Genomic DNA, 13,194 nt, shown 5'->3' on the forward strand with positions numbered 1-13,194 from the left:
GAATAGCCGCCGAGAGCCAGGGAGAATGACAGTAGAGGAGGTAATATATGAAAATTGGATGAAGCGAATGAAGAAAATGACAATTTCGCTAAGAAAAGCCACTGCTTTGTACTTCCAACCGCTATGTCAGACAGGACAACTGCTAAGTGCCGAATTCTCAGCATATTATTTCAAATCCCGCAATCATAAGCCAAGCATTAACTTCCTTCCGAGTCGGAAACTGCTTTTGAGGATGAAAATGGAAGATACGAAGAGTTTAAGAGAGACTCCCGAGGGATAGCTTTCTGGCTTTGATTTCGGGGGCTGGTTGGTGCTCTACCTATATGCTTGCCCGTCCACCCTTCCCGCGACGACTGACAAAGCTGTTCGTCGTGCATCCCCTGACGCCCTTCCAACACATATGCATAGATAGATAAGCCACACGAGCCCAAATTGGACTGAGGGTGAAAAACTAGCATTGCCGTGTCTGGCCCCTAAAACCGAGAAGGCGAAGTCAATGGCTAGATTTCTGATCTGATATGCCCGAAAAGCGCCAACTTTTGCGGGAAACCCAAATCCGACTAACTGGTCGGCCTGGGTTCGTTCGGCGAATGATAGCGCGTTTTGAGTGTGTCTGAGTTAGCTACAATCTAAGGGAGAGGATATGATGAACATCACGCTATAGCGACACTTAAACAGCGATTGCACGCTGCTGCTGGTAGGGAGACTGACCTGATAGAAATCCATGGTCCTTATGGCAGTTGGCGAAAGACACACTCGTCATTCAAAGCGCTATTCTCCTCAGTGCACACCAAAGCGCTAGTAACTATGTTCCTTCGGGGTCTACACTCGGGCAGGAAAACATGGTAGCAGAGGTAGATGTACAAAGTGCAAAAGCTGATTGGAGGTTTATGACTGGATAGATCTGTTCAAACTTCAAAGCCATCTCTTCCCCTTTATCGCTTTGCCAGGTGCTGAGCATGGCCAGGGCGTGGTAAACTTCCCGAGCAGGGGTTCGGATTTCTGCCCGTCGCTCATGCATGACAACGTGTGATATCGGATAATCTAGCTTAGATCGTGAGTTCTTGCCGCCCCCTCAGGTCTTGTTGTTTGCTCTGCAGTAAGATCTTGCTTGGGCTTTCTCGATGTATCTTGCCTTTGAAAAGCTCTGCCAGGGGCATAATACAACGCCACCCTCAACCATAATGTCTTGGTCGGTGGTGCATCTTGTGATGCTTGGTGCTGCTTCTGGACGGATTCCTCACTCGGCGATTCCATGCTCGTGGAACATTGGTTATCAATCTCTCGGCCACTATCTGTTCCGTTGTGCTCTAATCACTTCCTACGCTGTCATGGCAATTCCTTTGGTCTGGTTGCTGCTTAGTGGCGTCAAAACTTGTCCAATTTAAAGAGCTGAAACGCTCTTAGGGACGGCAACAATCAGTTGGTTGGCCGTTGCACCATCCAATGGCTATCCTAGTTGCGTAAGACATATATCAAGTGAGCAAAAGCACTCGAGAGTTTGAGGACGGGTCTCCGCTCAGTGTGCTCTATTCGCAACTGTGCCACTGGCTTGGGCTCTTTCTGACTGTGTTCACACACGCCAGCACGTGCAGCTGTGGAATTCAATACTTCCCGTCATCATACTGTGCTTGCCCTTGGCCAATATGGGCTGTAGCTGCAACTGCTTGTTGGGCTTTGTTGGCAAAATTGTCTCTCCTTACTTCGCTCTGTTGGAAATCCCCTCCTTCTATAGGCTTTTCCAGCATTCGTGGAAACCAAATTAGCGTTTAGGTAGTATTCGCCCATGCTTGATGAGAAGGACCCCAAGGCGGATTAGAGAGTAACAATGAATTATTCACTGCTTTTGCTACTAGTAATGCATTATCTGGTGGCTGCTGTAGCGGCTCGTTTCGACCTGTTTCTCAGCGCTACTAAGCAAGACATATACTTCGCTTTCCATCCTCTCTAGCAATTATGACATTTATATTCACCTCTTTCCTAAGGAGGGGTGCTAGGAATCTATATAAACCTCTCCACCGGTTTGTACCTTTCTCCTCTCCCACCTCATAACACCTCCTCCCTTTCTTCGCTCGTCCACATAATCCAGATCCAAACATTTGCCAGCCTTCTGGACTTCTAGTCTATACATCTACAAGTCATCACCATGGCGCGCGTAAGCAATCTACGTTGGCTTCCGCTCCTCCTACTCTCTGCTCTTTGCTTGTTCTCAAATGCAACTCCCCTCGCAACTCGACAACCCATGTGTACCGATTTTACCATCCCCGTCACTATCCACGCCCAGAATCAGGATCTATCTGTGGTCACTGCCCCCACATTTAACATTACCGTTGATGGAACATTCAATATTTTTGCACGTTATTGCGAGCCGCAGGTCAACCTTCCCTATCATGGTGATATTCTTCAATTTTTGGTTCACGGCCTAACCTACACCAACAAGTGTAAGTCTATTGCCCTCAAGTCACCAATTTAAGCCATCAAGCATTGGAGCGTTATGATATTAATACTTCAATAGATTGGACCGCTGATGGCTGGGATCGCAATAGCTGGGTAAGCTGGGCCTCGGTCAGCGGTTACCCAACTCTCGCCATCGATTGTCTAGGCAGTGGCAATTCATCCCATCCTGACCCCAATCTTGTGGTTCAAATGCAAGCTCAAGTTGAGACACTTCACCGGATTCTCACCCTCATCCGTTCAACTAATTCACCACTCCCTCGCCGCTACAACAAGATCATCTACGCAGGTCACAGTTACGGGTCCCTGCTCGGCAACGCCTTGGTCACCAAGTACCCGACAGATGTCAATGTATTGGTTCTCACGGGCTACAGCTCCAGCCTTGTCACAAGCATCAATGCCACATTGCTCCCTGCCCAGATTACCAATCCATCTAAGTTCGGAAGTCTTCCACCCGAATACCTACAATTTGCCGACAAGGAAGGTTTCCGAGATACATTCTACCACGTCAATGATTATAGTGAGGATATTTTCGAACTCGACTATAGCCTTCAAGGCACAATGGCCACGGGTGAAGTTGCCACTATAACACAAGGTCTCGTTGTTGCTTCCGGCTTTACAGGTCCTGTGTACGTGGTGACTGGAAAATATGATACCCTCTTCTGCAATTCAGGTGGAGCGGTAGACTGTGGGACGAACACCGCCGGATTCCTGCCTAATACTCGACAATTGTTCCCTGCTGCAAACCCATTTGATGTGGCGGTCCTAGATAATGCGGGGCATTGTTGGCTGATGCACTATGCCGGCATCATTGGTGTCGTGAAGGTAATGGGATGGTTGACAACGGTGGGTTACTGAACGGGGCGTACTTTCCACGTGGCGAAATGGGTTCGCAACACACTATTGGTCCCCCGGTCTATCAAACGGCAAGTGGTTATACATCGGATGATGGAATGGGAACGATATATCTCTAAGCGTACTTGATAGCTTGGAACACATGTTCTCTGCTTCTTGCCTCTAGAGCTATAGTAATACAATACGAATAAAATAATAGTGGTATTGCTCCTGTTGGTTGTAGAAGAATGTGTTGAAACTTAAAGACTCATAATTTTGTCAACGACCAAGGTATCAAGTTTAGGGTTAGCAGATATATTAGGAATAAGGAATGCTTCGTGGAGATCAAGAGGTCAAGAGGTCAAGAGGTCAAGAGGTCAAGAGGTCAAGAGGTCAAGAGGTCAAGAGGTCAAGAGGTCAAGAGGTCAAGAGGTCAAGAGNCAAGAGGTCAAGAGGTCAAGAGGTCAAGAGGTCAAGAGGTCAAGAGGTCAAGAGGTCAAGAGGTCAAGAGGTCAAGAGGTCAAGAGGTCAAGAGGACAAGAGGATCAAGCAAGCAAAAGTGCAACATGGCAGCAAGCCGGATCCTTCAATTAATCCAAATGCTATAGCCAATGCCCAGTCATATTTGTCATGAAATACCCACCAGCCAATTTCCCAAATCCAAGCCGTAGCTGGACGTTCCCAATGCGTAAATATCCTCCCAAACGCCGCTCCACATAATACATTACTGTATGATCATATATCTCCTTGTCAAAAAACCCCCAACTCCACCCAGGTCCCATTGATGAAACAAGACATTCTTTGATATGCCTACCGCTGAGCAGCAGTCGACGTCTTTCTATGCGGCGGCATTTGCATATTGAATCCACTTGCCCTCCGCGCCGCAACTCCCGCCATCCCTATTCCCAAGCCAGTATCTAATTCCCCCTCCGCATCACCATCTGCATCCAAATGGATAGTATCGGTTTTCGGACGTTTCTTGACGCCGTCTCCGGCCACTTTGAAGATATTGACAGTGAACCCGTTTGTTGCATTATGTAGTTGCTCGTATAGTCTCTGGCGCATGTATTGTTTCTCGATGGGAATGTGGACAGGCGGTGGGACGACAGGCTGCGGATTCCAATTGGAGAGGCCGTGCATGACAGCTGTGAGTTCTTCATCGGAATCGACGGGGCCGTTAGCAGCTTCTTCATCCTCGAGCGGAGCATTGGCATCGATTGCTGCTTCTGTGAAGGGGGTTTGTTAACACGTGGACATATGAAAGGGGAGACAGGTGGAGGGTACTTTGCTGCTTGGCTTGGTTCTTCTTCTGGTATGCTGTAAGAAGCATGTCGTATGGTAACGATCGGCCTGGAACTGCACGTTTGGCACCCATGGAATGGCTTTTGCAAGTGAGTGAGCGAGCGCAGGGAACTCCATCTTTCATGACTCCACATTGCCTTTCAACATCTACTGGGCCTTTTTACCCGCATCTGTTAGCACATAGACTAGATCCAGATATAGATATATATTCAAAAGAAAATGAAAGGAAATGAGAGAAAAATGCGAGTATGGATGGCGTACCTTTCGGCTTGGGCGCCTTTAACTTTGGCTCCTCCTTTTTCTTCTTTGGTTTGGGGCCCTTTTCAGCATCACCGTCGGCTTTACGCTTTTTCCCTTTCTTTGTATCGTCCACATCAACCTTCTTCCCAGCACTCTTCTTTGCAGTCTTCAGGCCTTCAGGGCCTTTCTTTTCAGGAGAAACATCATCGTCGGCGTCATCGTCGTCGTCCATCCTCGTATCACCATCATCGTCTTTCTTTTCCTCCCCCAGACCCCTCCTCTCCCTTTCGCGAGCCTCTTTCTGTTCCTTCTTTCTTTGTGCCTTCTCCTTCTTCGCCTTCAAACATGCTACTAGATGTGCCTTGATAGTAGTCTTGAGAACGCTCTTCTTACAGTGCTTGCACTGTTGCAAATCAAGGCTATCTTCGAGTGGCCGGCCAGTGGCAAATGTTTCTCGTGCGGTATCATCTAGCTGGTTGACAACCGGGCCTGGGGAGGCTGGTACTGAGTTTGCTGAGGAGGTGTCGGTGCCCTTCTTCTTATCGTCTGCATCGCATCGCATCAGCGTCAGTCTTGCCATGCCTCTTGAGCCTCTCGCGTCAACGTACCGTCAATCACGCTACCATCGCGCCAGTTCCCAGGTTTGTTGTGCTTCGGCGGCGGCTTCTTTAATTTAATAGTGCCTATTAACTTGTCCTTGTTCTCCTTCTTGGGCGCAACTTTGATGGTCGAGTCGTCATCGCTCGCGACGGGCGCTGTCAACCTTTGGTTAGTGAGATCTTCTCAGAGCGCACGCCCGGAAATATCGAAAATACCTTTGCTGGTAGATCCAGGTGCAGCGGCAGCCATGATGGCGGAAGCGCGAGAGGATGCGCGATGGCGATCAAGGAGATGGGTATATGTTTATGAAGTCGTCGTTGAAGGACCTCGCGAACCACCGTGAGTCCGTGACCGGGAGGCTCAAGGGTCGCGTGAATCTTGAGGGGCAGCACTCGAATCCGGATTCGGTTTTTCCGATCCGGGTTCGCTGAGATGCATTGCCACACAAAGAGACTCAAGGTACTCAAACCTCTTTCCTCAGTACCTGGGAATTAGGTTAACACAATGCTCGTATATGCTTGCCCGGCGAGAGACTAAATGTTGCAAACTACATCCACCTGATGCAACTCATCACTTTTACTAAGTCTCGGGAGCCCGGTGTTCGAGTATGTCAATAGGCACCTCCAAGCTATATACGACACTTCGAAGATTAGTTTTGGGCAGCCCAACTACCTACGGAGGTATACTTCTGGGTTAGGCACAGTAAGTAAGTGACTAGCTGTTCATACGCTTTCTCGCGCAATCATGCGCTCAAGGTTGGAGAGACTTAGAGAACAGCAGACATCATGACAAAACCAGTGTTCTAGCGTTTCGTGGTATCTATCTAGCTGGGAATGATCTAATGCACAAACAAACAAACAAAACTGGCAGCAAAGAAAGTCTTCCGCCCAACCCAGTATCCAGCCAAGGAGGTGGTCTAGCTTCCTGGCCGTCAAATCAAATTAACAACGATGTATGTTCCCCAACGCCGTTCAAGTTTTCTATCTCAGTACCAATTCTATCTCTATAGACGTGTCTATGTTCCTCTAATTCTTTTTCCCCCGGGGAGAAGCACAAAAAGGCTAGATTTGAATTAACGAGTTGATGGATGGATGGAAATGCTAGGAATTAAAGAACGGATGCGTTCGTTCGCCAATAGGAGCGACGAGCCGACAAAGTATGTGGAAGAACATTATCGACGAGCTGTCTCAACCCTCCGCCAACAAGGGGAGATTCGCACGTAGCTGAGCAGACTGACTTAGTCGTCTCCGAGCGTCTAGATTTCTTGCCGAGGCCATCGACATCGCGGTGGCTGAGGCTGTGGCTGTGGCCGTTGCTGTCTTCAGGCCTTCCGAAACATCGAATGGCTTCTTCTCCCCTGTGATTAGATTCCGCGGCCGAGTTTGTCCAGGGCGGTTATACAGATTCCGGAACATATACACGCCACTACCCTCCTGGCCCTCGCTCTCCTCCACGAACTTGCAGGTCCGCTGGTTGCGCCAAAACGCGGTCCAGAATGGGGTCTTGGTATCGGCCTTATAGTGCTGGCCCATGACCTTTTTGATGTGAACCGAGGCTTCAGCGGCATGGTAGAAGGGGATTGTGGAGACAAGATGATGGCAGACGTGGGTGCCGATAATATCGTGGAAGAGATGGGTGTCGATGAAGCCGAGGTCACGATCGATGGTTGCAGTTGCACCACGGGCGAACGACCAGGTCTTGTTGTTGTAGTGGGGCATGGATCCATCGGTGTGCTGGAGGAAGGTGATAGCGACTATAGAAGGGTATAAAAGTTAGTTCTCTCTCCTCACTTGCCCTGTTGCCGCAGATGGGACTCACCAATCCAGTTGTTCACCCACAGCCATGGCACTCCCCAGAGCACAATGACGTTCCAGCTACCGAAAACCTGTCCTGCGACGACCAACCCTGCGATCATGACCGCAACTCCAACGTCAGACAGCAAAATCAGTCCCAGCTCACTCTTCTTGTAGAAAACACTGTCTTCTCCGAAGTAGAAGTGAGAGATCTTCATCCCCTTCGCGCCATCATAATGCTGACCGGTCAAGTTGAACAGCAGATACCCAGGCCAGCCGAAAAGCTGGTGGATAATATCATTCCAGAGAGAAACGATGGGCGAATCCTCCGCCAACTCGGCGAGTCCGACCAGGTTCTGCTGGGCCTTGTCCCCCAAATTGCGCTTCACCCACGAGTCTCTCGTGTGCGGAACGAATGCGGTGTCCTTGTCCATGTTTCCTGTCGATTTGTGATGCTGCGAGTGCGAGAGACGCCACGAGTGGAAGGGCACAAGGAGGAAGGAGTGCATGATCAGGCCCATGGTATAATTCAGCTTTTTGGACTTGGAAAAGGCGCCGTGGCCGCATTCGTGAGCGAGAATCCAGATACCAGTGAATACGAAGCCTTGAACGGTGGTGTAGGCGACCCAGGCGGCGAAGCGCAGGTAGGCATTGGGCAGGAGGGGGATATAGGTGACGGCAAGGTAGATGAGGACGCTGGTATAGAAGTAATCGCGAACGACATAGGCCATGGAGCGCAGGATGGAGGGCTTGAAGCAGTGGGCCGGGATGGCATCGTGGATCTCCTTCATGGTGAAGCTCGGGAGCTCGAAGACATTTCCGTTGAGGTCGAGATGCTGGCCATTGCCACTGGCATTGGGGCCGGTCTTCTCGACTATAGGAGGCATGGTGGGTGTATTTGGGGCGGAATGGGGGACTTCGTAGCTGGGAGGAAGCAAGTTGACGATAACGGGAGGGCATGGGGACGCGGCGTCTTTTATTCAAAATGGGGGATTGGGCATTGGGCACTTACTAGGGACCATTATTGGCACCGGGACTTTTTTACATGTGCAAACTCTACATTCCGGGACGGGCGTAGGGATCTTTGCTGCTCCCTCTTCTCTCCTTTCTCCTTTCTTTTCGATCTTTGCGGAGGGCAGGGTTCTCGTTCTTTTTATTTTCGCCCGCTAGCACGACACGAGCCTTGCCGAGGCCTGGGCGCAGATTAGCCAATACTAGGGAGGCAAAAGGCACTCTGTGCACTCTGCAATCTGGCTTGGCCACGTTGGGGGGGGGGGGATATTGCGAAGGAAGTAATTAATCCTCACGTCTCAGAGCCGTTGCAAGTTGCGAGCAGCTGGGCGGATGGGTCGTGGCCGATGGCTGACGGCGTACAGTGCGTGGGCGTGGGTGTGGTGCGTAGCAGTCAGCCCGTTTGTGTGTTTTACCGTGTTACAGCAGATACAGTACAGTACAGTAGCAGTTGGGAGCAAGATTACGGAGTACATGTACGTATAGTGGTTGAGATTTGATCTGATGATAAGGGCAGTAAAATGTGTTGAGCGATGGTTCTGCATGAATAAGGGTCTTACCAGCCAGGCACCCCAAACAGCCGCTAATCCATACTAGGCTATTTATACTCCCGATCGAGGGAGCTAATAGGCCAATATCTATGATCTAGGCCCAAATAAGCTTCCATAGGGTTCGCCCCCACCCCGGCTGCAATCACAATCTGGACCGCACGTGGAACAGCGCCGTGTTACATTGAGTGTAGAGTGCAGAGTAATAAGGTACATGTACATACATTATTACATTACATTACATGATTCCATGGAGATTGCGGAGAATAAAATTGCATCTTTGTAGTAGCGCCTCAGCGCCCCCCTATTCAGCTATTCTCGCAATGGCAAGCTGAGACATTCGTCTTCTTCATATACTGTCCATGTGGTACCGCGAACTCTCCCTTTTTTGAGACTAAAAGTTTAGCTCCCCCAAGTGGCCACGTTCTATACTGTAAAGGCTATTATCGCTAGTACTAGTACCTGGAAGACTTTTCGTTTTCCTTTCGGCCTGCGCTTTAGCGGTTGGCGAAATAGTGCAAGTCATGCATGCAATGTATACATAGTCCCTCCAAACCCACTTTCACATCTCCCATCTAGCTACGAAGTATCGTTTTATGGAATTGGAGAGAGCGGAGGACCGATCTAGGGGGTGGCAATAATTCCAGCTGATCAAGGTTGGTTCTCGGCAAAGGCGCATTTCAATTAGTGAATACCCAGGATTGATAGGCATTGCAAAATCGGCACTGCCTTTGCTCTTTGCTTGTATCTGAAGCACACCTAGCGCAAGATACCGAAATACCTTTAGGCAACCGAGGTGTTGTGGCCCTACATCAAAACCAACCCAACTCCAGAGGCAACCCAAAGGTTACTTTCACTACAGTCCTGTTATAGCCCCGTGGATGCCGGCTCGGGCTTCGATATTTATTTGGACAGCTTCAAGAGAAGTTGTCTATCTTGGGTTTGCCGGCCGCCCAGAATACCAAGTTCTCTATTGTGAGGTACCACGCGCTGCTCGCACCATCACAGCATATCCTCATCGATTATTGCCATGCAGGTGCATCATAGCCATCCATCATCCGGACATACTCGTCCCCCCCGGTCGCCCAACCCTTTATCCCCCCTTCAAGTAGGCAGCTTTCCATCGTGACATTATTTTGCAGCTTGAGATAATCCGCAAACCATCCTGCCGCGCGAGTACCACGACCACGTGAGGAATCTATTGGATGCTGATTAGCAAGGGATAGAGACAATGGTTGAATAGAGGGATATTGCAGTGAGTTATGAAACCAAATAAAATAGAATCGGAACACTTACTACAGTACCAAATGACCCTTTTTATTCCAGCAGCGAAAAATATGAGATATAATGATGCGATTGTAGGATAAAGTGACTGCACAGGCAGGTTGATCGATCCCTGAATTGTTCCGCCCTAAATATGTCAGTACATCAGGACCCCGAAATACGAGGAAATCATCCATGCAGAAAGTTGAGCATGGAGGATTTCCGAGAGACCTACTTTATGGTCCGCTCGCCTAAGATCTACAAGAACGAAGTCCTTCCCAGCGACTTTTCCTCTCTGCATCCATGACAGCAGGGTCGCCCGAGAGATAGCAGAGGGTATTGTAGTTTTTGGCTCCGGATAGGGTGCATACCAAGGAGTTTCTCCCTCTGCTACGTGAGTACATCGGTCATGTGTAGCCATTATCACTGCATGGAACCGAGAAGCATCAAAGCCGTTGAATGATTACAGATGGGCCAAGCAAGGTGGCTTCGGCTTATATAGAAGTCGAGTTAGTGCTAGCAGGGAATAGCTGACGTTCAATGAGGCCTAAGTACAATAGATCAACACCCTCTTCTTCCGCTTTAGCCTAAATTTATCATCCATAGACCATCATAAATCAACGGTGTCAGAAAACCCCTTCGATGGTTCTTGTGGGGTGGGTCCCTACTGCATAGGTGATAAACGTAAGATACTGACATTACGGCCAGAGAAGATTTCCGAATTTACTACAGCCAACTGAGGCTTCTGGAGCATTGAGCATGATGTTGATTTATAATAGTAGTTAAAGCGGAGTAATATGCTCTGGACGCATCAACTAACTTCTCGAGTCTCGGCAGATAAGTACGAAGTACATGTCGCGTAGCACAAAGGTTGGTTCTCTCAGTCGAGTTCACCCTCCCAGTAGATCCGCATAAGTCTTACAATTTCTAGCATGCCTAGCATACACATACCCATGTATACATATATATACACATCTCCTCTCCAATCTATATCGGTTAACAAGACGCACTCATTCCACCAGGCCTTGAATTCTAGGCGACAGGTCATTATGTCTATACATCTCAAATCATACAATTCATATATACACACCCATTTCTCGCAATCATTAACTCGGCTTCGGGGCGGCCTGCGGTGTATGTAATGCATCAATAAACCGTGGCGGCACACCCCGCGCTGCATAAGTCCCCTGCCCTACATAGGCCCCTACGAGCTTGCTCCATTTATACTCCCCTCGTTGCAGCCGCTGTATTTCTTTGTATGCATAGGAGCTAGAATACGGTAGTCCTGTGGACGGATCCCGGTATTTGGCTGGATATGATGTAATAGCACAAAGTTCGGTAGAATGTTTAATCCCTGTATCAGACTTAGTAAAGAGATGGCAGTAACTGGATGGAATGGGACATACTCGGGAGTTTGTGGAACTTCCTGTTGAAGAGGATCTGCGTCTGGACATCTTTCTCTTTAATGGCGGTCTCGTCAAAATTAGAGAGGATGAGGTAGTTGATGGCACTATGTTCAATGGCAGGAGGAGGTGGGGTTGCAGGTGGAGGGGGAGGGGCGGATTGAGAAGGTAATGAGGGCTGTGATGGACCGGGATAAGGAGATTGACTGGGGGCCATGAAATTGTACCCAAATCCAGGCAGAGGACTAGAACCATCAAACGTAGGTTGGACTGGTGGAGCTAGCTTAAAGAGGGGGTAGGAGGTTTGGTTTGGCGCTATCTGAGGTGCTGGGAACGGGCCATTGATCGGAGGAGGTGCCAGAACTGAAGAAGGCCGTGGCGCTCCTGATTCTGGAACGGGCGGGAAAGGCCCGTGCATCGGGGGAGGGGCGAGAACAGAGGATGGGTTTGGGGCGTCTGAAGGGGGCTGGGCTGAAGAAGGCTGAGGGGGGAATGTTCCACAGGTTTGAAGGGGCGCCGGAGGGGTAGAAGTTTTCTGGACATCCGTCGTGGCTCCAGAGTCTGATGGGGGTAGAGCCTCGAGATGAGCATCAAGAATAGTTGGACTCTCGTGGATATTTGTGATTTCCTTCGCGGGCGAAGGCAGTCCATTAGTGGGCAACGTAGGTTTTGCGAGCCCTTGAGAGTCTACAGTTGTTGACTGATCTTGGGTAGCGACCACAATCGTTGGAGGAGACGCCATAGCTTTTGAATCGGCATCCAGCTCTGTAGCCTTCCTCTTCTTGCTGATCTTCTCTTTGGGCTCGTTATGGACAACTACTGTCCGTCCAACCTTTTTCAACTTGCCACCAACCCATTCCGCCATGCCACTCCACCATGTAATGACGGGCCCATCCAATGTCCTGTTTTGTAGTGCCAATAGCCTCTCCTTCTGTTCCCTTTCCCGTTGTTGCTCCATCTCTTCCCATCTACTCAAACTCTTGGCATTGCTTTTCTCCACCTTAGCAGCTTCCTTCAGTCTATCCTCTTGTGTCATAGCCGGTTTTGCAGCTGCTTTCTTGGCCGCAGAAGCCTTTTCCATGTTCTCCAGTTGTTTCAACCTCTTCAGCTCTCGCTCTACCATCTGCTTGTGTAGTTGCTGTTTGCTTAGCCTTGTCGTCCCTCTCGCTGAAGCGCGAGTTGGGGCGTCTTCAGACGTCGGAATCCAGGATGGGCGCTCCGATTTCTTCTTAGGTCTTGGGGCGGGGGTAATCGTAGCGGAAGTAGTTGCGTCTATCCTTGACTTCCTCTTGAACACCTTTGGGATCCCATCGTTCAACTTCCGCTTCTTGGCTTGACGTTCCGCCTTGCTCTGCCTTTGTAACTCGTTCTCGCCTTCGAGGTCGTCTACGCCGGCGGCAGGTCCTTGATCTTCGTCGTCGGATGAGGAATCCATCTGCACATCTGACTGGTCGGCCTCCTCATCCTCAAATACTTCATCGTCGTCGTCCTCAGCAAACAGGAGCTCGAGCTCGTCGTCAGGCTCTTCTTGCCGGAGGAGGGAATTGAGGCGATTCCCCGCCGTGGAGCGTCTTTGCCGTGAGGTCACCAGCCATTCAACTTCTTGTTCCTGTTCCGGTTCCTGTTCCTCGCTCTCACTGCCGCCGCTGGACTCAGAAGACACCTCGTCCTCATCTTCGGGGGTGGAGCGCATAGGCGTGCTCTCATTAGGTTCGTCTGCCATGATGATGTCTTGGGGTGGGGGGG

General features: G+C 49.8%; 5 protein-coding genes across 5 annotated transcripts; 1 reads left to right on the top strand and 4 right to left on the bottom strand.

Annotated features, from left to right (window-relative positions):
• Positions 1 to 1,044: 1,044 nt before the first annotated feature.
• On the bottom strand, positions 1,045 to 1,257 carry BP5553_07595 (uncharacterized protein; the record flags this gene model as incomplete). Its single annotated transcript, XM_032016218.1, has 1 exon — positions 1,045 to 1,257. One exon carries the CDS (start codon positions 1,255 to 1,257, stop codon positions 1,045 to 1,047), a length of 213 nt encoding a protein of 70 aa, XP_031867449.1.
• Positions 1,258 to 2,146: 889 nt separating this feature from the next.
• Positions 2,147 to 3,312, top strand: BP5553_07596 (uncharacterized protein; the record flags this gene model as incomplete). The annotated part of the gene is made up of 2 exons (XM_032016219.1): positions 2,147 to 2,441; positions 2,516 to 3,312. 2 exons carry the CDS (start codon positions 2,147 to 2,149, stop codon positions 3,310 to 3,312), a joined length of 1,092 nt encoding a protein of 363 aa, XP_031867450.1.
• A 786-nt stretch (positions 3,313 to 4,098) lies between these two features.
• On the bottom strand, positions 4,099 to 5,679 carry BP5553_07597 (Uncharacterized protein; the record flags this gene model as incomplete). Its single annotated transcript, XM_032016220.1, has 5 exons — positions 4,099 to 4,514; positions 4,573 to 4,746; positions 4,852 to 5,376; positions 5,439 to 5,585; positions 5,646 to 5,679. 5 exons carry the CDS (start codon positions 5,677 to 5,679, stop codon positions 4,099 to 4,101), a joined length of 1,296 nt encoding a protein of 431 aa, XP_031867451.1.
• Positions 5,680 to 6,617: 938 nt separating this feature from the next.
• BP5553_07598 (Uncharacterized protein) lies at positions 6,618 to 8,110 on the bottom strand (the record flags this gene model as incomplete). The annotated part of the gene is made up of 2 exons (XM_032016221.1): positions 6,618 to 7,183; positions 7,249 to 8,110. 2 exons carry the CDS (start codon positions 8,108 to 8,110, stop codon positions 6,618 to 6,620), a joined length of 1,428 nt encoding a protein of 475 aa, XP_031867452.1.
• Positions 8,111 to 11,151: 3,041 nt separating this feature from the next.
• BP5553_07599 (uncharacterized protein) lies at positions 11,152 to 13,171 on the bottom strand (the record flags this gene model as incomplete). Its single annotated transcript, XM_032016222.1, has 2 exons — positions 11,152 to 11,399; positions 11,452 to 13,171. 2 exons carry the CDS (start codon positions 13,169 to 13,171, stop codon positions 11,152 to 11,154), a joined length of 1,968 nt encoding a protein of 655 aa, XP_031867453.1.
• Positions 13,172 to 13,194: the final 23 nt, after the last annotated feature.

The sequence above is a fragment of the Venustampulla echinocandica genome (genome assembly GCF_003357145.1).
Source record: "Venustampulla echinocandica strain BP 5553 chromosome Unknown scaffold_6, whole genome shotgun sequence".
In the NCBI taxonomy this organism is placed as follows: domain Eukaryota; kingdom Fungi; phylum Ascomycota; class Leotiomycetes; order Helotiales; family Pleuroascaceae; genus Venustampulla; species Venustampulla echinocandica.